Source organism: Leptonychotes weddellii, chromosome 10 (genome assembly GCF_054177405.1).
Source record: "Leptonychotes weddellii isolate Sample4059 chromosome 10, ASM5417740v2, whole genome shotgun sequence".
Taxonomy (NCBI): domain Eukaryota; kingdom Metazoa; phylum Chordata; class Mammalia; order Carnivora; family Phocidae; genus Leptonychotes; species Leptonychotes weddellii.
Window position 1 is genome coordinate 113080732 of NC_138378.1, and position 26716 is coordinate 113107447.

Here is a 26716-nt window from a genome sequence, read left to right on the forward strand (position 1 = left end):
TGAGAGAGAGAATGAGAGAGAGAGAGCATGAGAGGGGGGAGGGTCAGAGGGAGAAGCAGACTCCCTGCTGAGCAGGGAGCCCGATGTGTCGGACTCGATCCCGTGGCTCTAGGATCATGACTTGAGCCATAGGCCGTCGCTTAACCAACTGAGCCACCCAGGCTCCCCTCTGTTTACTTATCTTATTTGTTATTTGCTTCCCTGCTAAAATAGCAGTTCTAGTAGGACAGGGACTTGGTGTGTTTTCTTCCCTTCCTTAGCCCCTGCTGCATTTAGAAGATTGCCTGGCATGTTGTAGGCACTCAGTAAATATTTGTTGAATGAATGAATAAATGAATGAATGAATATCATATCCATAAGGGAAGGGCCTTGTGTATTGTTCACTGTGTAGAGTGTACATGGGAGGGTAGGTAGGGTTTTGCATTTTAGAGTTCAAGCCATGTAATATCTTGGGAAGCAATAGTAAGTTATGCCAACAAAGTGGCCTTTTACTTACCTCATGTCGAGATCCTGTAGGCAGAACTTTTGCTTTGGCATTTATCCAAAGTTTGATGAGCCAATTGTGTTTGAACCAAATTTGATGATTATGATTGCTGGGAAACTTCTGTGACATGTGTTAGTTTTGTGTTTTATATTGTCATTCTTAAATTATCATGTGTGTTTGACAGTGATGAAATGTGAGCAAGTTTTGTAAAACTTTGAAATTACATTTTCTATCCTAGACGGTACATCTTTTTCTTAGCTATCCTCAGTTTGTCATTGCTATAAAATGTGTATACTTTATATTCTAGTTGACTGTTTTAGTTGAAGTACAAAGGTGACATTTTTTACTATCTTTATTAGCTGTCACAATTTTTGCTAATAGAGGTTTTTATAAAAGGGATTTTTTTTTTTAACTTCTGGGATTTTTGATATTTATGGCATGTTTTAGAAAGATTATTTTATTTTTTCCTTTTATGCCTCTTTTCCTATTGTAGAATCTTTCCGGAATGATGGAAGTAACCTAGTTTAAAAAGTTGTATTTTGAACAGTTGTCTGTTGAAGTAGCATTGGGGTAAGAGCTTTGATTCTAGAGCCAGGTAGCCTAGTTTGTGTTTTTGGATAACTTTTCTTAAATGCACCTCAGTCTTCTCACCTATAAAATGGGCATGATTGTAACACCCACCTCTTAGCCTTGTGAGAATGTTTAATGAGTCAGTGTATATAAAACACTGAGAACAGCGCTTGGCACCAAATAAAGGCTATGTAAGTGTCAGCAATTGTTAATGCAGAATCCTATAGTAGGGCCTTGGCTTTATCTACTTCATGTGCTTACTGTTTTAAACTTCTTATTGGCATAATTTTATAATTACAGAAAAGTTGAATGGAGAATACAGGGAGTTCCTTCATGCCCTTCACTTGGCTTCTCCTTTCTTCCCATATAATCATATCACATTTGTCAAAACTAAGAAATTGTCACTGGAATAGTCAGTTCTGCTGTAACATGACATATGCAGTCCTAAAAATCCACTGACTGTGCAAAATCTTGCAGTGAAAACCACAGGACTGGTGGGAAAAGTGGGATTAATGGTCCAGCACTCAAAAACTTTGTTCAGTGAAACAAACCTAAATGAAAGTCCTAACACATTTTTACATGTTTTACATGGATAACAGACACGCAAATACTAAAATATGGCACTTACCTTAAAAAAAAAAAACCCCTTAGAAAGACTTTGCGTGTGGAAGTGGGTGTTGGAAGAGTTACACTCCTGCATTATTGGGAGATGGAGGAAGGGGGGTGGTTAGAAATTCGTGGAAAGTTGTGCCACCAGATGTGGATGGGGGGCTTCCTAACACACTCTGGAAACTGAGGTCGTTGGTAGATGTTTGGGTGTCCCTGCACGTATAACCCGACGTGGCTGGGTTCAGTTTTCTGTGTGCACCTAACATTTCTTTTGGATGAAATTGGGCGTCAGCAAATGTGCAATTTGCGTTACGCTCAAGTTGTTCCCTCGTATATATCACTGGGACAAATTTGCATCTTCAAAACAGTATAGCAGAACTGACTGTACAATACTGTAAACTAAATGACAGATTTATTTGGATATAATTAGTTTTTCTACTAATACCCTTTTTCTGTTTCCGAATCCAATCTGGGATACCACATGTGTTTAGATTTCATTTATTTTTAATATATGGAAATAAACTCTGTTGTACATATGTATCCGTCAGGAAATTCTTTGACACATATATTTGCTAGATAATGAAAATTGATACTCATATCTATATTCCTGGATCATTTCCAGATTCAATAAGGAAAGATTGCATTATTTAATGTATTTGGGGATATTACAGTATTTAAAGTATTTTATAGTTACAAGTGGTAAAACTCTGTTGATGGAAGTCAAATATCCAGAACACTGCATTGTCCTTGTCCTAGACAAGCTGTTACTATAGTAACTTGGCAGTTTGTTGCTTGTAAATATCTGAGTTTAGTTAGATTATTTGGTGACTGAAAGTTTGAAAAGCGTGCTGTAACATGCAGATGGATTGTACTTGTGTGAACCATAAAAATGTGTTGCAGACGTTTGTTTTCTTTTCTGAATTTGTGATTGTAAGAATTATTTGTTGACTTCTAATCATTCTCTGCCTTCAGCTGCACGGTAATTTATGTGACATCCCATTAAGACTAAAAATCGTAAGAGGCTGGGTAAAAGACGTTAAGTCATTCGTTGTTTAGATCATGTAGGATGTCAGCCTAATCTTATGTCAGTACATACCTGGCTATTTAGAAACTGCTCTTTTTCTAGAGCGTAGAAGTAGAAAGCACTTCCACCTGTTCATTTAGAACAACACTGCAAAACAGTATGGTAAGTTGTGTGACTGGCAGAAGCATTTCTCCCCATGACCTGCAGACCCAGGACCTCTTTGTGCCACGCATACTGGAATGCATGTTTGTCCCTGGCATTTTATTCCCTTGCTAACCCTGAATCATTCCTACTTTTCCTAGGCTCTAATCTCTTTGTGGTGCTCTCTGCCCCACTTGATAATCCAGCAAGGTGATAGACTAATGGTGTTCTTCAACAGTTCGATTCAGAATGAATATATCTTTTGTGCATTTCGAAGTCATATTTTTGGCTTTGCATATTTTTGGCTCTGTTATGCGTGGGGGCCGTTAAGACCATGTGGTCATTATAAGCTTTTTACTTTTTTAGAAAAAAATTTAATTGTAAAAAATGCATAACATCAAATTTACCATTTTAACCATTTTTCAGCATACAGTTCAGTAGAAAATACATTCACCTTGTTCAACCAATTTCCAGAACTCTTTATCTTGTGAAACTGAAATTCTTTGCCCATTAAACAACTCCCCATTTTCCACTCAACCCAGCTCCTGACCAGCACCATTCTGCTTTGTATCTGGGTGAAGCTGTCTACTCTAGGTGCCTCACAGAAGTGGAATCGTGCAGTATTTGTCTTTTTGTGGCTCTTTTATTTCACTTATCATAATATCCTGCAGGCATAATATACTTTTTAAAAAATTTTTTATTTTATTTTTTAAAGATTTTATTTATTCCTTTGAGATACAGAGATACAGAGAGAGAGAGAGCATGAGCAGGGGGAGAGGCAGAGGGAGAGGGAGAAGCAGGCTCCCCACTGAGCCAGGAGCCCGATGTGGGGTTCAATCCCAGGACCCTGGGATCATGACCTGAACTGAAGGCAGACGCTTGACCATCTGAGCCACCCAGGTGCCCCGGCATAATACACTTTTAGGGAAGTTAATATTACGATTAAATAAAATTTAGAGTGGCTTGCCACCTGTGGGTCATGTTTCCATTTATGCTGCAAAAGTAGTTCCCAAATGAAGTAAAGGATGAAGATGAATTCTAGTTTGAGGTGCAAGGTTACCATTATTGCCTAACTTCCCAAGGAAAACCTCTTCATCTCTTGGTGATAAAAAGGGTGTACAAAGTGAAGGGAACTTCTAGTATCTCCTTTAACAGTTTGTTTTCTAAATCTTGGGTTTGAGTAGCCAAACACGGAGACTTTTTCTATAATTACAATAACATAAAATTTATGTCTTAAAATAGCAAAACATCAATATGCATTTTATTAAAATTCCCAGTAGGACAAATCTGATTTTGGTCAAATTGATTTTATCTTATAACTTAAATCATTACTAAATAATTTATCCTTAGAAAATCAGATGCTATTGTTCCCTTAGTCACAACTGAACGATAGGTAGAAGTTTACTTTTACTATACTTGCAGTTTTGAATTGTTGATGCTCTGATATTTTATATTACTGGGTGATCTTTTTTTTTTTTTAATAGAAATAATTTGAACCACCTTTTTTGTTGAAGTCAGAGTTGACCCTAAGCAGCTTTTAATTCCGAGCTGTAAATTTTTGTTTATTCTCCTTGAAAGACAACAGAAGACCGTACTGGGATCAATTAATGGTGGCTTAGTTTCATAGTTTTAAGGATATTCTGGAAGTTTCTCTCCCATAAGAAGCATATTAATGTTTCTTTCCAAGCAGATGCTGATTTTTGAATTTTAATCTTTTTTAAGTGAAGTTTATAACAAATCATGAGTACCTGTGAAACTGATTTAAAGATTAAAGCATTTTTATATTGCTTTATCTTATTTCGTTTTCATTGAAAGAACAGTTTAAAGAAGAGGGAGGAGTCATTTGAGATTGTGTGATGTGAGTCAAATGTGGTCGCTGTCCACAGGTAAATTAGAATCTAGTAGAGAAGATACCAGGTAGGTTAGGTATAGATGTAACTATCATACAATTAAAATACATGTTATAGGACAAGTACAGATGGGTTTGGAGATGGGAGAGGTTACTGTCTGTTACAAAGGAGGTAAATCAGGAAAGCCTTCTGGGAAGAGGTAAAGTTTGCTCTAGACGTTGAAAGTTGAGTGTGATTTTTAGTATTGGGAAGTTTGAGGAGGAAAGAGTCGTCTGAATACTTAACATGAAGTTGTTTTACCCACTCAGTCTTCACCTGGACAAAAGATGTTCCTGGTGAATTTGTTAGTTGAAATGAAATGAATTAATGCACAGGATTTCCAGTAAACAATCAGGAATCTGTTTTTCCTTATGTTTTTGTGTAGCCTACTCTTGTTCATTAAGATTTCTTTTTTCTTCTCTGAAATTATTAAAAAGCAGTTTCTGTTGGTCATTCTGTTGGTCATTCCCACTGTAATTTTGTTATTGTAATGGAAATATCACCTAAACTAGCTTGGATGATGAAATAATTATGGAAAAAATTGGGACATTGCATTCACTTGTTTGATTCTCAAGAGAAAAATAGAAGTGTTTCTTTTCCCTTTAGAATTGAAAAGTTGATTAGTTACCTAATCAAAATTCAATTCCCATATGTGCAGTTTATTTCTGAACTGCTGTGAACAAAGAACAATAAATTGGTTTGTGTTTTAGACTTGGAATAAGTATTTGGCCTTCTGTGGTGAGAGGAGTATAGAGAGTACTTTACAAAACGGGATATGTTGGCAGTTTCTGAACCCAAGGATAACCTGGTGTTTGGATCAGAAAGGAAAAGCTAATCACCTCAACTGTCTGGGAGCAGGGTCTGGGGCTAGCCGTGGGATAATTGGTTTGCTTGTCTCCGGGCGCTATGGACACATTAGATCTTGACTCAGTTAGTTCTTGTCTTTCTATTTATGTAAAGCAACAAAATGCATTTAGGGCAATTTCTTTGACTGAGAAGGTGGAAATGAATATTATTTCACAGTATTTTTTTTATGGGCTTTGGAAAGTATGTTGATGCTGTTATTTGTTATGTATTTGGTACTCTGAGAAGTACTAAAGAAATGAAGATGTACTGATTTGTTCATTCATTTCCTCTTTTGAGTATGGAACTTTTTTTTTTTTAATTTACAAACCAATTTTATGTTTCACATGTAATTCTCAGAGCATGTTTATGGGATAAACAGAAAAGGGATTGTTATCCTGCTTTCAGGGCAAAAAATGAGAGGCATTAGTAGAAATATATGCTGAAATAGGGAGTTATTTTAAAAATAATTTTAATTGCATTGTTATTTTAGTGTATGTAATGTTGTCAAATGTTTTTAATATGGCTTAATGCCATTCGAAGTTTCTAATTTTATATGAAATTAAGACCTCTTTGAGGGTACTTGTTTTTTAAACTAATGCACTCTCCTAAAAATCTGTTACTAGATTCAGCATTACCTTATGGTACCAAATGATCCTCTTTTCATGGAGATGAGATTTTTCTTTCATTATTCATTTTCCTCCATGCTTTAAGTACCCTGCCCAATAATTCTGAACATGTGATCTTTAAGTAGATTATAACATCTTCTGAATGGTTGAATTACCTTAGGGAAATAGTCCCTATAATTCTTCTTGATCACACAATGTCTTTTCCAGTCAAGATTTCATTAATATGTAAATACTTGTCTGTGACAGCAGTGAATCTCTTTATCACACTGTATTTAATTAACATATAAATAACCCTGTGAGACACTTTCCCAATTTCTGATATAGACAAGACTGTTTAAATATTGTATTTATAATGAGAGAAATTCTATTAAGAATCAAATTCATATTTCATACACAAAGTCCATGCATTATTTTAAGAAATGTTTTGACCTCCAGACATACCCAATTTTTAATCCCAAAAGTTTTGATACTATCTGTAATGACTGTAGGGAAAAAACTCCATGACATACATAAATGTTGGGGTCACGTGACATGGTCTTGCCATCTGTTTGATGGAGGGAAGCGGTAGGACAGTGGTACTCCAGGAAGAGCAAAGACTTTCATCAAAAACGCGGGGGTGTGTCTTGGTCCTGATACTTTGCTAGCTGTGTTACATTTGGGAAGTCACTTAGCTTCTCTAAACTTGAGTTTCTTCATGTGTGGGATGGGGACATTGCGGAGGTATCATGACGCTTGAGTAACGTAAGAGTGATGTCCTCTGCCACTGTTCCGAGCTTGGCGGTGGCGTCCTGTGTACGTCAGTGGTTAGAGTGGCCGAGGGTGTGGCTATGGCCGCAGCACCAGTGTCCTTGGTGCATGTTGGTAAGCACGTCATGTCACAGATTCTTCTAGTTTCAGGCGCATTAAGTAGGTTTGCAAGAGACTGATGAATGAACAAAATGTCAAGTTATAATAAGGAATATCCTTCCTGACGACACTGATGCTGTGATTGCTCATCTGGGACAGCACCCCTTTCCTGGAATTGGGTACCTGAGGTTCCAGATTATTAATCAAGAAGTTGCTTAGTGGACCTTATTTCGAATGCAATTTTAAAGTTTTTATTTTTACTTTGTATTGAATTATATATACAGGAAAGTGAACAAACCGTAAATGTACAATTTGGTGAATTCGTGAATGAGTTGAAGAACGACTTTATCAGCATCCCTTATCCCCTGTCCTGTTTACCTTCTTGTAGTCACCTCATCCAAGAGAACCACTACCCTGACTTCTGACGCCACAGCTTAGTTTTGTCTGTGAAAGAAATGGAGTGGCTTGTGCGGACTATTTTACCTAAACTCTGGAAAAGCATAAGTAACTATTCTTACTCTCAACAGAGTTCAGGTTTCTGATGTCTTTCAAATTGGATACTTTTCTAAAGCTGGATGTACACTGTTATTTTGTTTTGTTTTTGTTTTTTTTTAAAGATTTTATTTATTTATTTGAGAGAGAGAGAATGAGAGAGAGCACATGAGAGGGGGGAGGGTCAGAGGGAGAAGCAGACTCCCTGCCGAGCAGGGAGCCCGATGCGGGACTAGATCCCGGGACTCCAGGATCATGACGTGAGCCGAAGGCAGTCGCTTAACCAACTGAGCCACCCAGGCGCCCTTGTTTTTTTTTTTTTATATTTAAAGTATATGTCTTATAGATAATATACAGCTGATCCTTGAACAACGTGGGTGTCAGGGGCACTGACCCCCCTGTGCAGTCAAAAATCCACATGTAACTTTTGATTCCCCCAAAGCTTAACTACTAATAGCCTATTGTTGACCAGAATTTACCAGTAACATAAATAATCAACTAACGCATATATTGTACGTATTATATACTGTATTTTTATAGTAAAGTAGGCTAGGGAAATGGAAATGTTAGTAAAAAATCATAAGGAAGAAAAACAGTTGCAGTACTGTATTGTATTTATCGGAAAAAAATCTGTGTATAAATGGACCCACGTAGTTCAAACCAGTGTTGTTCAAGTTAACCGGTTAACTGTAATTGAATCTTGCAATCTCTGCCTCTATGTTGTCATGCTCTGGCTATTTATATATAATGCACAGTTCAGTATGGTTCAGTTCAAAGATGACATCTTGGTATTTGTTTATCATTTGTTCCATTCATTGTTTGCCTTTTTCTCTTTTCCTGCCTTCTTTTGAATTGGCTATTTTTATAATTCCATTTAATTTCCTTTATTGGATCATTAGCTATACCTTTTTTTTTCTTTTGGTGGTTGCTCTAGTGTCTACAGCATGTGTCTTTAACTTACGATAGTCTACCTTCAAATAATACGGTAGAGCTTCATGTATAATGTAAGAACCTTACCACAGTATTTTTCCATTTTTCTCCCTGCTGGCTTTTGAATGATTGTTGTCCTATATTTAACTTTTACGTATGTTATGAACTCCCCAATACATTTTTATCATTTTCTCTTTAATCAGTAACTTTTTGAAAAATTAAAAAAGTGCTTTATATTTGCACATGTATTTACTGTTTCCACTGCTGTTCGTTGCCTTTTGTAGGTCCAGATTTGTATCTTGATACCAATTTTGTTCTGTCTGAAAGGCTTTCTTTGGCATCTCTTGTAGGGCTAGTCTGCTGGCGATGCATTCTCTGCTTTTGTATGCCTGAAGAAGTCTTTATTTTGCCTTTGTTTTGGAAAATACTTTTGCTGAGTATAGGATTCTAGGCTGTCACTTTTATCCTTTAACCCTTCAGAGGTTTCGCTCCACTGTCATCTTCCATTATCCTCCACGAGGCTGATTGTCTTTCTTACCATTTCTCTTTACATCATGTGTCTTATTTGCTTTGTTTTTAAGATTTTCTTTATACCTAGTTTTGAGCTCTTGGATTATGATGCACCTTGATGTGGTTTTCTTTGTGTTTATTCTCATTGCTGCTTATTGACTTCTTTGGATCTACACCAAGTTTAGGAAATTCATGCCTATTATTTCTCCCAGCATTTTTTTTCTCCCCCCACCTCCCCTCCTTAGTACACACACTCTTTCCTGAGCCACCACTTACATATGTGCTAGCCACTTGCTCTTGTCTTACTACAATTCATTTTTTTCCAGCCTTTTTCTGCATTTCATAAATAATAAATATTATTGTTTGTGAATAATCTGGAGTCTGTTTTTATTCTAGGGTCAACTCCCTCTCCTTTTCCTGTGTCCTTCCTGTCCTTCTTGTTTCTGATTATGGGAATGAGTGTTGGTTATGTAGTAAGAATCTATACTAAAACATATTAGACCCATTTCCTTCAAATTCTCTAATGCTTTGCTTTCTTTCTTTTCCTACAATATCCAGTTTCGTTTTGAACTTCATCAGCAGGAAAGATGTGTTAGAATTACTTGCACCACAGATACTTAGACCATTGTCTTCCCAATCACAGCCTGTGGAATTGACGTCAGAGTCTCTGTCTTCATTTCTGGGATTTTCATTTCTTTAGTCGTGATTGTATGTTAGTCTGCAGTGTAATTTGGCCTAGATCCAGAGAACTCATGATGGAAAGGCTATAAAAAGACTTACACAGCAGTGTCTTAGGGCAAACCGCCTTTCGTGCTTCTTGGTTTATCTAAAGCTTTGGACCGTTTTGCTTTTCTTTGTGCTCCTGCATGCTTGCGCACAGGCCCGGAGCCACCTGCGGCATATACAGTGTGTGCGGGGTTGCTGACAGCGTGCCGTACGGTGGGAGGCTGTACAGTCCACTTCAGACGGGTTTATTCATTTATTTGACAGAGAGAGAGACAGCGAGAGAGGGAACACGAGCAGGAGTGGGGGGTGGGGAGGAGAAGCAGGCTTCCTGCTGAGCAGGGAGCCCGATGCGGGGCTGGATCCCAGGACCCCGGGACCATGACCTGAGCCGAAGGCAGTCGCTTAACTGCTGAGCCACCTAGGTGCCCCGCATTTCAGAAATTTTAAAACAAAAATTTGAACAAACCCTGAAGTACATCGTCTAAATCTTTAGGCACAGAAAAAGCATATTAATCATGAGCTGTACGTACCCTGTGGTTTAGTGTTTGTTTTTGTTCATTACTCATATTCAGTCCTTCACTTTGTCTATCTCTCCATCCATCTATCCATCAAGTATTTAGCGGGGTTTAAATGAATGCCAGGTATTGCACTAAAGATATAAAAATGACTCAAACTTTGAAGGAGCTTATAGTTTAGTAAAGGAGCAAGACACAAATAAATAATTGTACATATCTTACGTGGCTTATGATGGGGTTATAGCCTGATAAACCCATTGTTGAAAATATTAAGTTGAAAGTGCATTTAATACACCTAACCTACTGAATATCATAGCTTAGCTTAGCCTACATTAAACGTGTTCATAATACTTAATACTAGCCTACAGTTGGGCAAAATCATCTAACACAAAGCCTATTTTATAATGAAGTGGTGAGCATCTGAGGTAATTTATTGAATACTGTACTGAAAGGAAAAACAGAATGGTTGTATGATTACAGAAGCGTTGTGAGTAAATTGGGTGTTCATCCTTCGTGGTGGGTCGCATGGCTGCCTGGAAGCTGGGCTCATTGGCGCTGTCCAGCATCAGAAGACTGTATCATACCGCATAACACTAGCCCAGGAAATGGCCAGACTTCAACATTCAAAGTACAGTTTCTCCTGAATGCATATCCCTTTCACGCCATTGTAAAGTAAAAAAAATTGTAAATCGAACCATTCTAAGTTGGGGACCATCCGTAATTCTGTGCAGTGACAGCACTAGTGGGAATACATACAAAGCTTAGTAATGTGGAAGAAAGTCAGGTGAGCTTTATCTAGGAACATGACAGAAGGTTTTAATTGTTTTTTCCTCTAAAGATCACCACATTGATTGAGCCAATTAAAGACAACGTTGTAAATATGCATGCCGTGAATCAGACTGCTTTTTTTTTTTTTTTAAAGATTTTATTTATTTATTTGAGAGAGAGAGAGCACATGAGAGGGGGGAGGCTCAGAGGGAGAAGCAGACTCCCTGCCGAGCAGGGAGCCCGATGCGGGACTCGATCCAGGGACTCCAGGATCATGACCTGAGCCGAAGGCAGTCGCTCAACCAACTGAGCCACCCAGGCGCCCGAATCAGACTGCTTTTGTATCCATTTAGGTGAGGTTAAAGTGCTGAATTTATAATTTTTAAAAATTCTTTTTAAATCTCAATCCACATTTTTTTCTTCCTATTGCCACTATACAACTTGGTTTCTGAAGTGTAAATTTTTCTCTCTTTTTTCTTTTGTAGAGTTTTTTTTTAAAGTTAGAGTAATATAATGCTTCCTTTTTAAAAGGAGCTTGCTGAGTCATTACTTGATTGAATCATTTTGCTGACACTCTTCTGTAAGTTAGGTACTGAGGGTGTAAAGTGCCCCCACTCTGAATCACTTGTATGCAAATAATCACAGTACAGGTGAGGTAAATGCTGCAAGAGTAGCACAGTCTCTGCTGGGTAGTCTTAGTTTCACAACATAGTGATTGGACAAGTCTATACCTTATGCAGTCTATGCTCACCGCAAGGGCAGCTACCATCTGTCATCATTCAATGCTATTATAATACCATTGACTGCATTCCCTAGCTGTGCCTTTTATTCCTGGGACTTACTCATTCCATAACTGGAAGCTTATATCTCACACTGCCCTTCACCCATTTTGCTCATCCCCCCCACTCACCTGCCCTCTGGTAACCATCAATTCTCTGTGTTGATGGGTTTCTTTTTTTTTTTAATTTAAATTCAATTAGCCAATATACAATCCATCATTAGTTTCAGATGTAGAGTTCAATAATTCATCAGTTGCATAATACGAAGTGCTCTGTTTCTGCTTTTCGTTTGTTTACTCATTTGTTTTTTAGATTCCACATATAAATGAAATCATATGGTATTTGTCTTTTTCTTTCTGACTTATTTCACTTAGCATAATATCCTCTAGGTCCACCCATGTTGTCACAAATGGCAAGATCTCAACCTTTTTTATGGCTGAGTAATACTCCATTGTGTATATGTACACCACATCATCTTTATCCATTCATCCATTGATGGACACTTGGGCTGCTTCCATATCTTGGCTCTTGTAAATAATGCTGCAGTAAACATAGGGGTGCATGTATCTTTTCAAATTAGTGTTTTCATTTTCTTTGTGTAAATACCTAGTCGTGGAATTACTGGATCATATGGTTTTGAGGAACCTCCATATTGTTTTCTACATTGACTGCACCAATTTACATTCCCACCAACAATGCATGATGGTTCTTTTTTCTCCACAGAAGTAATCAGGTCATCCTTTGCTGATGGTAAAATATTTATTTTCAAACTTTGTTTTAAGCATTTTGGGAGAGAGATGATGCCTTGTAGATATTGTTGCTTATTTCTACCCCATAAATCAGCTCAGCACTGCTTATTACTGCTTATTATGTTGGCCAGGTACCATATGTTCAGGATGGTGTGCAGTTGCTAGGTATTTGTAAAAATAATCATTGGCATTATTTATATAGTGTTACTATTTATCATAAAGTAGATCTTGAAATGTCACCCAGTTACATAGATCTTGTGTTTTACTCCCCATGAAAACCGTCTTGCTGGTGTTAGGAATAATGATGCTTTTTATGATGGTTGAACACTTATTATGTATCAGGTACCACTCTAAAGTCTTTAGATATGCTCACTTGATTCTCCCCAAATCCAAATGAGGTTAATGCTGTTATTCTTTGTTTTACTAATGGGGAAATTGAGGCACAGGCCAATTGAAGAACTCCCTCAAGGTTACACAGCTGTGTGGGGTGGCATCTGTCACAGAGGTTAGACCTCTGAGACTGTACTCTTAATTATAATGGATTAGAATTCAAGAAAATATTTGTCTAGTCTTGTCTTCATTTGGGGCAGATAATATTACAGTATTTGCTAAATAGATGAAGCAGCTGGGTCCCAGGGAACAGATGAAGTAGCTGGTGGAGCGGCGAGGAGAGTCCAGTCCTGGAGGTGGTATTTTCACCCTGGTTTCTTGTATACTTCGCTAACATCTGAAAATATGGGTTAAGTTTCAAAATACCTCCTTAATCTGCTGTATTTTCTAAGTCATATATTAATGAGAGTGAATCCTGTTGGTTCAGAAGAGAACTCGGAGTGATGCCTTTAGATAGCTTTTTTCCAGCCTGGCCTTCTGAATGAAAACAGCGTTTTGATTGGTTTCCCACTGAGTTTCAGACCAGTGTGATTTGTTCAGTAACGGTAACCACAGTGTAGTATACATGTGGGCTCAAGTTATTATTTCTTGTTCTTTATTTACCAGAACATTTTCTTCTATGCTAAATAACAGAAATAAATATAACTCCACATCTTAAAACCAGTGCATTAAATGGTGGCAATTAATAGTAATGTGCAGTCTATTTTGCCTTTTGTTTCCACGGCATAGAACATGAACAAAAGAACTTTCTGTAAGTTTATTCTTGATAAAATTTCTTTGAAATAAAACATTTAAATTTAGTGTGAGAAATAATTGGCGAGAGGATAGTCAAACATAATAGAACTTATAATATTCATTCCTTCCCTGCAGACGGGTAAATGTTACCTTCAGATGAAACCAGCAAATTTATTGTTTGGAATAAAACAATGAACAGGATTCTAATATAAAGAATCTTAAAATTAAGCAGCCATTATTTTGTAAAGAGATCATTTAAGTTTACCCTGTACTTCCCATTTTTAGTGGGGGGTTGATGCATTTAAGTTTTAAGACTTCTTAAGCCAAGTGGAAACACTAAAAGACAAAGATGAAACAAAGTATATATAAGTGTTTTGTGTTTGTGGAACTTTAGATTCAGAGTGTAACTTTTGCAAGTCCCCAAACTTCCTACAATTCTTTAGAAGGAAGCAGTGCGTTCCCTAGGTTTTTTGTGAACCACAATTTCACCTAGCGCATTGACTGATTTACATGACTAATATGTTTATTGTGAACAGAATTAACGAAAAAGGTTTTCTCTGAATTTTATTGTATGTGCTGTCATTCTGCTTACCTTATGAAAGAATAAGTAACTAAAATTTGGGCATTTTTAAAAAGGTAATGATAGAACCAGTTAGTTATTTTCAAGTGTAAAGAATGGTGAGATTTAGGGAAATATATATTCTGAAATATTTTTCCCACCTGAACTAGAACATGACATGTCCCACTACCTCGATTAGATGTGCACCACTGCTGGTTGGTGTAGCTTACTGTTTCATCAGCGTGCAGTGGTCTATATAAGGAAAATGTTTGTGTTCTCACGCTCAGATCTGCAGATTCTCTCTCTCTCTATATATATGTATATGTACTTCCTTGGCATATCTGTTTTTATGAACAGATTGTCCCCTTTCATTGCTTTATTCCAATTTTGAATTTCTGTGATACTCATGAGAGCACTTTTTTGAAAAAAAATTGAGTATAGTTGACAGTGTTCACTTAAGAAAAAATCTTTATGCTTTCATTTAATAGTTCAATTGCCACATTATTTTAGAGTCTGCTAAATGCCAGGCACTATTTTAGGCATTGAGGATATGGCAGTAAACAAAACAAACAAAAATTTTGCCCTCAAAAGAATTTATGTTCTGGGTAGGGAGGAGATCCTGTTTTTGAAATGCGGTTATTTGAAGCATGATAAAGAACTTACAGTATTTTTATAGCAAGTATTTTAAACTCCTAAAATGTGTTTTAAAATAGCTTGCTTTGCAGAAACATCCTGTAAGAAAAGAGCAGAAAGAAAGTTTTTGGTTTTTTTTGCTTTTACGTAAGTGTCGGTAATCAGACCTAAGGTCCGGCCATATTTGGTAGAAGTTAGTTTCATCATATTAGTAAGCTACTGGTATTGAGTTTGGTTTTATACTGTACTTTAGATATGCATGTAAATGGTCCTTATTGGGCTGTCTGAATTTGAGTTAAATATCGGGAAGGCTCAAGTGACCCTCTTCTGGCCACCTACACATCTTGCCTGGTGGCTCTTAGGTATGAAGCACGGGAATGGTAGAAATGAGAATGGATGGATTTGCGGGTGGGGGCTAGACTGTAGACCCTGTGCCCTTTCTAGGGGTCTGTGCCCGCTTGAAGTCTTAAGTTTTGGATTCTAACTGGTTGTGTTGAAATCCTGGCACTGGCATTTATTAGTTTTATGAGGATGGGCAAATTAACTTAGGCCTCGGTTTTCCTATTATAGTACGAGGAAGATCCTATCACCAGCTACATTAGATTGGTAGGACTAAATGAGCTATTGTAGGTTAAATGCATTTTATCCTGTCTAGTCCATAGTAAGAGATCAATAAATGTTAAAGATAATGTTGCCGATCATTGCAAATATACTAAGAGTAGTACAGGCAGTTACTACATCAGTGGTGACCAGCACATTTAGAGACGTTTAGTTGTGCTTCGCTTCGAAAATGCAGCAAAAATACTTTATTAACTCAGGATTCTTCAGGCCTGCCTTTTGGAGTGTACCTCTGAGCAGAACTTGTCTTTAATACCGCATTCTGACAAAAATAGGTATGTTTTCATACCCATTTCTGTTCAGTGAAGCTTAACAAAGTTTTATAGCTTCTAGTCTTTAAATACCCAATGAATATTATTTTGCTGAGGGTCCCACGGCACTATTAATCATTCCAGTAATAACCCTTGTATCTAATATGTACTTTGTGTAGAAAGTACAAATCTCAACTTGCGATACATTTTTCTAAAATTCTTTTAGAAAGCATTTTATGTAGCTATGGAACCGTGTCTGCTTTAATTAGAAAAGGCAGTAATCGTTTGTTCGTTTTTTTTTTTCTTGTTCCTTAATTCACTTCTATAATTTATTCTTCTGTCGGAGGAGTGAACATTATTATCATCGTTGTATCCCCATGTTCTTCTTTACTTTCCATTTCAGTAGCCTGTGATAAAGTATTAGTTATTGACATAGAGGGAAATAAAATAGTTTTTTATTTGGTGACAAATGAAATAGTGTGATTGTGGCATCTATGCTAAATAATCATCTATGTGATGCAGAAATTTAAAAATATGAACTCAGATGCCTTCACGAATGTGTCTCTGGTACACAGTTTGCAAGGATTACATGCTAGCTGCAAGGTGGGTCAAAAACTGTGTTTATAAAATAAAGTATAATACATTTCTTCTTGTCTATATCTAACGGGAAACTTTGACTTTGGATAATTTGCACCAGTAATCATCTGACGGGGACGCTGTTGACTGATGGACAGCACTGCCCGTTCTCAGACCTTTCAGCTTGCATCTCCTACCTGAAACCACCCAGTGGGCTCCTGTTACCTCGTACATGAGGACTAATCTCTTCACCGACATAATATTCAAATGTTTACGAAGTGTTTCTTGTGCAAGGCATGTTACATAACCTCATAAGAGAAGAAAGAGCAAAATACAACCTATTATAAGAAAGTGCAATCCTTTCCCTGGGGCTATGATAAATTTTAGAAAATTGCAACTATTAATACTCAGAAACAGGAGAGAAAATGTTTCATTGAACTATAAAGCAGATCAATTGAAATTTGTTCTTAAAATTTTTGTCTTCTTAATTCAGAATGTTTCATCTATTGTCATGGGTTTATGGAGTATTAGAGCTAAAAGGGGCCTTCAAGGTAATGTCTGAAGTGTTTCGCTTTAGAAAGTTATATGCAGGGCTAGGTGCCGGGCAGCTGGGTTTCTGTGCTCGGTGCAGCCCGATGTGTAGAATGATGCTCTGCTCTGTTACCATACTCTACTATCTGTACCTCACTGTTCTTTCTGAATTTATTCTTAACTCCATCCAGTCAGGCCTTATTTTTCCCCTTCCTAGTTCTCCTCTTCATTTTTTAGTGATATGCTTTCTTTCCAGTTTTACTGAGAAATAAATGGCATACATCCCTGTGTAAGTTGAAGGCACACGGCATGATGGTTTGATTTCCATACACTGTGAAATGATTATCGCAATAGGTTCAGCTAACATCCATCATCTCCTATAGATAAAATATAAAGGGAATAAAGTGAAAAAGAAAAGAAATTTCCTCTTTGTGATGAGAACTCTTAGGATTTACTGACCTAACAGTTTTCCCATATATCATGCAGCAGGGTTAATTCTAGTCATCATGTACATTACATCCCTAGTATTGTTTATCTTCTAACTGGAAATCTGTACCTTTTGATCATTTAGTGTTATTTTTAACCTGCAAAATCATTTCTTCCCTCTTAATAATTACCTGTCCTCCAGGTCTGTGCTGTCATATACGGTAGCCACTATTTAAATTTAAATTAAATTTTATGTGTCTATTTAAATTTTATTTAATGCTAATTAAAATTAAATAAAATTAAAGTTCTCTTAGCCATATTTCCAGTGCGTAATACATGTGCACGTAGGCCCTGGTTACTATAGTGGATAGCATAGTTATAGAACACTTCTATGATCACAGGAAGTTAGACTGTAAGCTTTTCGAGGGCAAGGGGCCATTTATGTTGATAATAAGAGCACAAAACTTAGGCTCTTGATAAATGTTTTAGAATGTGTGAATGAACACACACCCATGCTGTCCTTTAGTTCCTTGCCAGATTTTTAGTTTTGAAATAATATCCTTTTCTTCTTGAACCATTTTCTGATTGAAGAGAAATCAACAATTTGGTATTTTCCATTTACATATTGTATATAGCATGTAACATGTACCACTTAATGTACCATAAGCAGGAATGGAGATATAAGGTCATAGAAATACTTTTTGCATCATGTTCCTTGTGTACCAGTCATTGAGCTAATGTGTATTTTAAATGCTTATGTATATATATATTTTTTTTAATTTAAGTTATAATGGTGACTCCTTGGTGCTCATTCCTTGGCATGAACACAAACACCGAGATAAAGATTGGTGCGAGGAGCTGGAGTGCAGGTAAGGAGGAGCCTGTGCGAGAGACCTTCATTTCTCCGGGATGGATGATTAGAAGGCCCTTTCGAGGTGGTGTGTGGTAGGTGACCACGTACTTGATAGTCCCTGATTTAGAGAGTTTGAGTGGAGTTGTTTTAAACACTTGACTTGATTTTTACTCAGTTACATTACAGTTTTCTTAATGGAAGAATATTAAATGCTACAAAGTAAATACTCTAAAAAGTGATCCTGATACACCAACTCTTTTCTTTTTTAAAGTATTTCCTTTTAGTCTTTGACACATAGAAATATAATTTTCATGGTTGTTATTATGGTGTGCACACAATTTTGTTTTTGATTCAGTTTGAATTTTTATTTTTGTAAGACTTAACCTTAGAAAGCCTCAGAACGTGGAGTCATCAACTACTGGCAAGGGGGTGGGAGATGAGGTATGGGGCTGAAAGCATTTGAATTCCCTTATTCCTCACTCCTCAAAGTCAGGTAAATCTTCCTTCACTATCTCTCCTTCCATATTTCTCCTGCATGAAATCAGAGGTTAATTTTTTGGATTCATGAATTGAGGCCTACAACCTTCAGATTGATCCGGAAATCCTCCAGATTCCTGGGCATCAGGCACAGCATAGGGTGGGGTTGGGAGTGCTGGAGTTGAAAATCAGAGCATTTAGTGAAAATCTGTGTCCTGAACATTGAAGCTTTGGTTCCCTGCCACCTCCCAGCTCCTGGAGTGTAGGCATATTCCCCAAGTAGAAGTTTGGAGATTTCTGGAGAAATGGAGTAGCCTCTGAGAAGAGGCCTCTAGATACTGACATATTGTCCTGAGAGATTCGTGCATTACCAGGCCTCAGTGAAGTCAGCAAATGAATAAGTCCTATTACAACCCCCGAGCTTCCTGGACGTCCAAGGACTGGCGCCGGCAGGCAGAACACATGGAAAATGGAACTGAAAGTCAGAGGCCACACAAAAAGAAAACTTCAAAAATTAATATTGCCCAGGCGATAAGAGGAGATGCTGTGAAGTAACAAAAGGATTTTATAACATAGGAACAGAGAACTACGAGAACTTTGGGAAACAAAAAATACGATAGTTGGTGTCTAAAAACTAGAAGGGTTGAAAGGTAAAAGCAAAGTACTTTCTCAGAAAGTAGAATAAAAATATTATAGAGCTAGATAAGAGAGCAAAGAAAAAAAACAAACATAATATTCAAATTATAGGCATTCTAGAAAGAGATGATATATATAATAGAAGGGAAGAAATTTTTTTTTTTTAGAAGGGAAGAAATTTATAAGAAATATTTCAAGCTTATTATTTAGAATTGAAGGCTATGTTTTTTTTTTTTTTTTTTTAAGATTTTATTTATTTATTTGAGAGAGAGAGAGAATGAGAGACAGAGAGCATGAGAGGGAGGAGGGTCAGAGGGAGAAGCAGACTCCCTGCCAAGCAGGGAGCCCGATGCGGGACTCGATCCCGGGACTCCAGGATCCTGACCTGAGCTGAAGGCAGTCGCTTAACCAACTGAGCCACCCAGGCGCCCAAGGCTATGGGTTTTCAGATTGAAATGCCCAGTGCACTAAAGCATACCATCGCGACCTTCCAGAATATCTGGGATGCAGTCTACCAGAGAGAAAAACATTACATTAAAGGAAGTTTGAATTAGAGTGACCTCCAGAACATCTCCAGATATCTCCAGAACAGCAATAGAAGCTAGAAGAAAAACTTTTGATGGAAAATATTTTTTGATCAGGATTCTTAGATCTAGCTAAAATCATCAATCAAGTATGAGGTTAATCATGTAAGATTTTGTAAAATTTACCACCCATGTACATCTCATTTCAGGAAGCCATATACGATGTGTTTTATTAAAATGAAGGAGTCAGTGGAAAAAAAGAAAGCCATTAGATTCAGAACTGGGCTCTAACATAGGCCGTGGCAACGGGAGGGCCCAGGCTGACCAGCTGTGTTCTTGTCGGGTGAACGAGCAGCCAGCACAGACTGTGGAAGGGTGTGGATGGCTTCAAGAGCCAGGTCTCTTGGAAAATATTTAAAAATGGAACAGGAATATTACCTGTTATATTTGACTATTTGGGAAAAATCTTTGTTATTTTACATTTTGCTCTTAACACATCTTTTAGAGAATTTGGAAAGCATAGCAATGGATGCATAGGAGTCCGTGGGCGGGACAGGAGGACACTTGGCATTTATTAACTTCAGAAAATGAAAAGTTGTTCAAAAAGAGCAGTAGTTATGATAATGTACCACTTGGCTCAGGAGAAGATAATCATAATCACATAATAATAATAATGCAAATAATTAGTGGTTTAATTGTGGTAAATTGTGATATATCCACCATGGGAGGGAAGGGTATAGGGGAAGTGGATGGTTGTGGTTTAAGACGGCAGAATAGCACGTAGGGTAGATAAATCAGAAATAGTCACAAGCACATACCGTTTCGATGCGTAGAGGAAAATCCAGGAAGATGGCTGAAAGATGTAAAAATGGCATAGAGGGTGGCGAGGATGGTGGCAGTGTGGACTGTGTATGGAATTGCTGGCTTTTCATTTGATAGACTCTTTTCATGCTTTTGGATTTTTGAAACTATGTATATACACTATCTGATAAATGATAAATAAAAGCCCTAAGCAGTAGTGTAGTCACTGCAGGTGACATTTGGGAGCTCTCTCAGTGTTAGTGGCAACGTTGGCCGTTTCCTTTCATTCTGTTGTGTTTTGGATATCTGAGATAATGGAGTAAGTAATTCTTAGTCACCTTTTTTACTCCAATGACTTTTAGTGTAATGGCAATTGAATGTCCTGCTGTGTTTTTGCTGTTTGCTTTTTAAAACTTATTTTTAGGGGTGCCTGGGTGACGCAGTCAGTTGGGCGTCTGGCTCTTGGTTTTGGCTCAGGTCACGATCTCAGGGTCGTGAGATCAAACCCCGCATTGGGCTCTGTGCTCAGCGCAGAGTCTGCTGGAGATTCTTTCTCCCTCTCCCTCTGTCCCTCCCTCTTGTGCTCTCTCTCTCTCTCTAAAATAAATAAATCTTTAAAGTTGTTTTTAATTTAGTTTTCATTTTTTAATAAAAGTCATATGTATTTGCAAGTAGATTAAAGAGCTAAAATTTTCTACAAAGCTTGTTGTTAAAAAAAAAAAAAGCAGAACCCAAACCCGCAGTCCTTTGTACCCTTCTCCCCATTTTCTGCTCTCCAGAAGCAATTACTTTTAATTCTTTCAGATGATAATTTTGCTGTTAACTCCATATCTCAGAATAACAATCGTGCTGCTACTTGATTTTTTAGTTCTGGCCGTTAACTGTGGGCTTCCTAGAATGGAAGGTAATGTTGTGCATGTACCCTGCTCCTCCTGATCGTGTGTGTGGCATCCTCCACCCCTCTCCCTTTAATGATCTTGTGCTGCCATTTCAGGGCAGTTGCAGGAGACAGTGGAGCTTAAATGTGTGGTCTTCATCAGCCATATTTAATTAGAAGTCATCACTTAGCAATTGTAGTGAGAGGTTGACGAGGTAGAGAAACTGGAGATGGTGGGAGGTCAGGGCCAGTAGACAGGTGATAGGCGGAGGTGTGGAGAGACCATTGACAGGTGAACTCATTTCCAGATGGGCTTTTGAGAGAGTAGCACGGGTAGAGCCCCGACCCATTCATCCCCTGCTTCCCAGTTGCCCGCAGCCTGCGCCTTTGTATGATTCTAAGTAGATGCAAGGCATGAGGGCATTTCTTCCCAGACCAACCGCAGCAAGCTGAAATGTAAGCAGAGCTTGCTGTGCCAGAACTCCTAAAACTAAAAATGAAAAGTCAGGAAAAGTTTGACAGAGGAAAAGATGCTTTTGAAGATGGTACAGATTTTCAGTATTACAGGACATATTCGTTTGTTGCTTATTCGTTTAATTGGTGTCTGTCCTCTGCTAGACACAAAAATACTGAAGGAAGAAAAGCAGATGCAGTCCCTGTTCTTGTGAAGTTTATACTCTGGTGGGAAAGATGGTCCTGCTGTAAATGACTGACATGATGGGTGCTAGGAAAGCCCAGGGAGGGTGCGCGGGGAGCATGTCACAGGGAGACCTCCGCTTGGTGGAGGGCAGGGAAGGTCGTCCTGGCCAAAATCTTGTGAAATCTGAGATTTGAAGAATTAACAGGATTTAATTTAGCCCAGTGGAGGGCAAGTTTGTCAAAAGAGAGGGGTGTGTTCTAAGCAGAGAGAACAGCATGTTGGAAGAAGGCTCAAGGCAATGTCCCCTTCGAGGACTAAAAATAAAGACCTGCCTTGTTGAAGTAGCCAGAACGAAAGTGAGATTGGCACCAAGATGAGGCTAGAATATTTTACAGCAGATTACAGGCTATAAAAGTAGGCACGGACATGATAAAATCAGGTTTCTGTTTTTATAGAGATAACTATATTACCCAAGGAGATCCTGAATTCAGTTTTGATCTTGTTGCATTTGAAGTGCCTGTGAAACATGGGGGAGCAAATAGGAAGATTTTGGGGCTTCTGAGTGGAGTGTGACTTAGGGGTCAAATAGGGTCGTTGTTGTAGTGCATGTGGTAGCTTATGCTGTAGTCAACGGCGAGACCAAGAGAGAGTCCAGAGTGAGTAGAGAGGAGAGAGCTTCACTGGGTGTGGGGAGGAGCCAGGATGCAGGGGTCAGCTGGATGAAGCTGTTCTGGTGGAGATGACCCAGGAGGAGCCACCAGGAAGATGAGAGAAGGCAGACAGCCCCACATACTGGAGTGAGGGAAGCCAGCTTCTGGAAGGAGAAAGCAGTGAAATTCTGTCAGTGCCGAGAGGGAAATATTAAGGACTGAAAAAAATATCAGAGGACTTCAGAGTTGCTCATGGGTATTTTTCCCTGCTAAAATGGGCAGCTTTAAAGATTTCAGGGGGAGGGGCGCCTGGGTGGCTCAGTTGGTTAGGCGACTGCCTTCGGCTCAGGTCATGATCCTGGAGTCCCGGGATCGAGTCCCGCATCGGGCTCCCTGCTTGGCAGGGAGTCTGCTTCTCCCTCTGACCCTCCTCCCTCTCATGCTCTCTGTCTCTCATTCTCTCTCTCTCAAATAAATAAATAAAATCTTTAAAAAAAAAAAAAGATTTCAGGGGGAAATGTGACTTTTTTCGTGACAGTGATGGGGAAAAACCACCAGTCAGAATGTTAATGGCAGTTGTGAGACTAGCTGGGTAAAGGGCTACCAATTATAAGCACAGTAGGTTGTCTAAGGCATGTGACTAAAATGCCCAAATCTTAATGGGCTTTGTGTCTGCTCATATATTACAGCTACTAATAATTCTAATAAAAAAATACCTGTAAATAAAAAATTAAACACATGCTCCGTGCCAGACGATGTTCTCTGTGTACTTAATTTATATTATTTTGAATACTCTGGCATTGCATTCTCCCCATTTTATATGAATAAAATGAATCTAAGATTAGTTTTAGCTCAGTAATTAATGCAGAGTTTCAGAGCTTTCAGCGATGGAATGTGCTTCAGTTCTGACTCCAGAGCCCACTGCCTTGTAACGGTAACTGTGAGAGCACCTGTCATTACTGTGGGCTGGCCCAGGTGAATGGATAGCCCTAGTGGTGCCTAGCAGCTTTCCGTAGGCCGCTCTGAACTCTCTTGGTTTAAGTCCTTTTTTTTTAGTCCTTGATTATGGAGCTCAATTGGCCAGGATCATCCTCTTAAAAACTCCTCATGATTTGTGATCCCTGGGCTGTTAGCCTTGCGTACTTTCCTCTTGGGGTCCTTCTTTACCTTCGGCGAGTGGCACAGAGCAGTTCCGTACTTTGTAAATGTCAGGGCAGTACCACATTGCTTATATCTACTAAGGGTGTATTACCGATGTAAATAAGGCGTATTTCCTCTAATTTTTATGAACATGGAAAACAAGGTTTCTGAAAATATATTTGAGGTAGAATCACCTGGAGGTGTTTTTCGTAAATGAGGCCTGGCTGGCCTCACAGGTAATTTTGATTGAGTACGCCCATGGCAGGCTCCCAGCCATGTGCATTTGGTAAAAGCCTCCCAGGGTGATTTTGATTTTCGTTAATACTTATTTGATTGATTTGTGGCATGGCTGTTTTGATTTATTGTCCATCCTGATTTTTTAAATTGGGAAACCTAATAGGAAAATAAATTAAGCATCTCCCAAATGTCCCATTTATCTTGTAAGTGTGCCCACAGATACGGGAAAACACACACAAACACGCCCACCCCCCTCCCCCCACACATACATGCATGCTCCCTGTCTCTGTCACCACTCGCTCCCCATCTCTGTTCCTCTCTCTCTGTCTTCCACAAAATTCTCATTTTTCCCAGCATTCCAGTCCGTTACCAATTGTTCCTTTTGTGCTTTGCAGAGCGGTGGTCGAGCCGAGTCTCCAAGATGAAAGCGAGTTCTTATACGCCGCCCAGCCCGTGTTACTGAGGTACAGGACATCGGAGCTTACAGTAGAGAAGGTTATGGACTGGTATCAGACCAGAGCACAGGAAATAGAGCATTATGCCCGACAGGTGAGGGGAGAATGATGGCTGCTCCTCAGGGACGCCAGTCATGCCGTGCTGGGGCCTCAGGATTCTCTGTGTGTCATGGCAGCCGACGGTGGGGCCAGGGAGCGTGTGTTTGGTTTGCAGAGATGAAATGAATATTTCTTACTACGTTTGTTCTTTCATCCTTTGTCTCAGAAAGCTTTTGTGACTTTTTTGGATTCTTAAAAATCAAATACATAGAAGAAAAATCGTTCAAAATCTTTCTCTAAAATATAAGTCGCAAAATATGGTACATCCTCTCCACGATTTTCCATATCTTTTTAATAGGCTTAATACCATATTAGTGGAAATGACTGTATCAACCCAGAAATACTTGATCAGCTCCCTGTCATATCACAGTAATGCAGTTGGTTTTAATTTTGCTTTTTAGGAACCTTGTTTGAGGCTCTGTCTCTAATGTTTTCCTTAAGTCTAAGCCTAATTCCCCTCAGTTCCCTGTGCCTTTATGGAGCTGCAAACGAACTACATCAGACAGTGAAGAGAGGGATAAGGATGTACTGAAGCTTAGGAGGTCTGAACACTAATGTCAACTCTTCCACTAACACGCCTCGTGACTCCGGACCTGCCACTTACCTTTTCTGCACGTTGATTTTTTTCATGGGCTTGGTTCCTATACCAAGGTCAGTGAGAACAAAGAAAATGCACAGGAGAGAATATTAAAAATCCTGCTAATTGAGTGCCCTGCAAATGTAAGCAATAGTTGTCTTCATCTTAGACAACAGAAGTTGGCAATTCAGAGTGAAGAATGGCAGAATGCACATTGAAATCTCATTCAGGATCTGGCCGCGGGATGCCTTTTTCTTTCTACTTGTGGTCTTGGCTTTGGACCACCTGTCCTACCATCAGTTTTTCATGTGACAGGAAGGGTGATTCTAAAGGGTCTGATGAGCAGCAGTACTGTGGGAAGGAATTTGCACCCCTGTGTTTACATTTCTACACAGTGATGGGTGCGGCCCTGTGTCTCCATTTGATAGTCTCCTTGAATTTCTGCCTACTTGGACTCCTACTTTTAGTATTCATAGAATTGAAGGGGAGCTATGTGTTGGAGCTGATGGTAATATTATAGATCAAACTTTTGGGAAGGGTGGGCCAAGAATATTTGATTGACTTTCCAGGTCTTTGAAGATGGCTAAGGACCATAGTGCATTTGAAAATGTTTAGAATCCTGATACTGGGATGAGAAGAATCTCTGGAGGTGCTCCAGTCTAATTCCCAACGTGCTCTTTGTGCTTTATCACCTTGAGTGATAATGGTGTGTTGGTATGGGTTTATCTACTGTAACAAGTGAACCACTCCAGTGGGGGCTGTAGATAACGTGGGAGGTTGTCGGTAGGTGGGGGTAGAGGCTCTGTGGGAAGTGGCCGTACTTTCTTCGTGATTTGTGCTGTCAACGCTGCTCTAAAATGTAAAGTCTATAAAAAATAAACAGAAAGGAAACCATAGAGCTTTCTGAAATTTAAATTTTTTAACAGTCCAGTAATAATTGCTAGACATCTTGAATTCATTTTTGTGGAATTAGGAATAACTATAAAGAGAAGTGATTTGGGGGTGCGTCGGCTGCCCTTTATATTCTTTCATCTCTTTCCTTTATATAAAAGCACTTCTAATAGAAGTATTATTCTTCAGCTTCATTTTATTTATTGATGCTTCATGTGGCTTATGCTACAAAGTGGTATCTAACATGGTTTTTATCTCTTTCATTTTTAGAGACTTAATTGATGTGGGACTTCTTTTTCCTTAGTGCCTACAAATGCCTTTTAGCAAGACTTGTTTGTTGGATTAGGAAATGTGTATAGTAGTGGCAATTTATCCAGTGAGGGCTTGGGGTACGTGGCATAATTCAAGTTGCATTAGAGCCTGCTTTCATTTAAGGTGTCAGTAATTTGGTTCTAAAACATTTTTACCTCAGTAAGTGTCTGGGAAAGCAACAACTTCCAAGTTGGTACTAGGAAAGCCAATCTGGATCACAAAATTGGTGAGTGTGTTACACATGGCAAACGTGCTGTCTGTGTTCAAACCATTACCAGCCCAGAGTTGTGTTTTATGCAGCAGGTTTTCTTCACGCTTTCTGAA

At 38.6% G+C, this 26716-nt stretch overlaps 1 protein-coding gene across 5 annotated transcripts in view; it reads left to right on the forward strand.

Annotated features, from left to right (window-relative positions):
• NBAS (NBAS subunit of NRZ tethering complex) overlaps nucleotides 1–26716 on the forward strand; it is a 310311-nt gene that overhangs the window by 94922 nt on the left and 188673 nt on the right. For all 5 annotated transcript variants that reach the window (XM_081797179.1, XM_081797175.1, XM_081797176.1 and 2 more), the window contains 2 exons: nucleotides 18009–18092; nucleotides 24454–24607. In XM_081797179.1, coding sequence (XP_081653305.1) covers nucleotides 18009–18092; nucleotides 24454–24607 — 238 coding nt within the window. The remainder of the gene's footprint in view (nucleotides 1–18008; nucleotides 18093–24453; nucleotides 24608–26716) is intronic.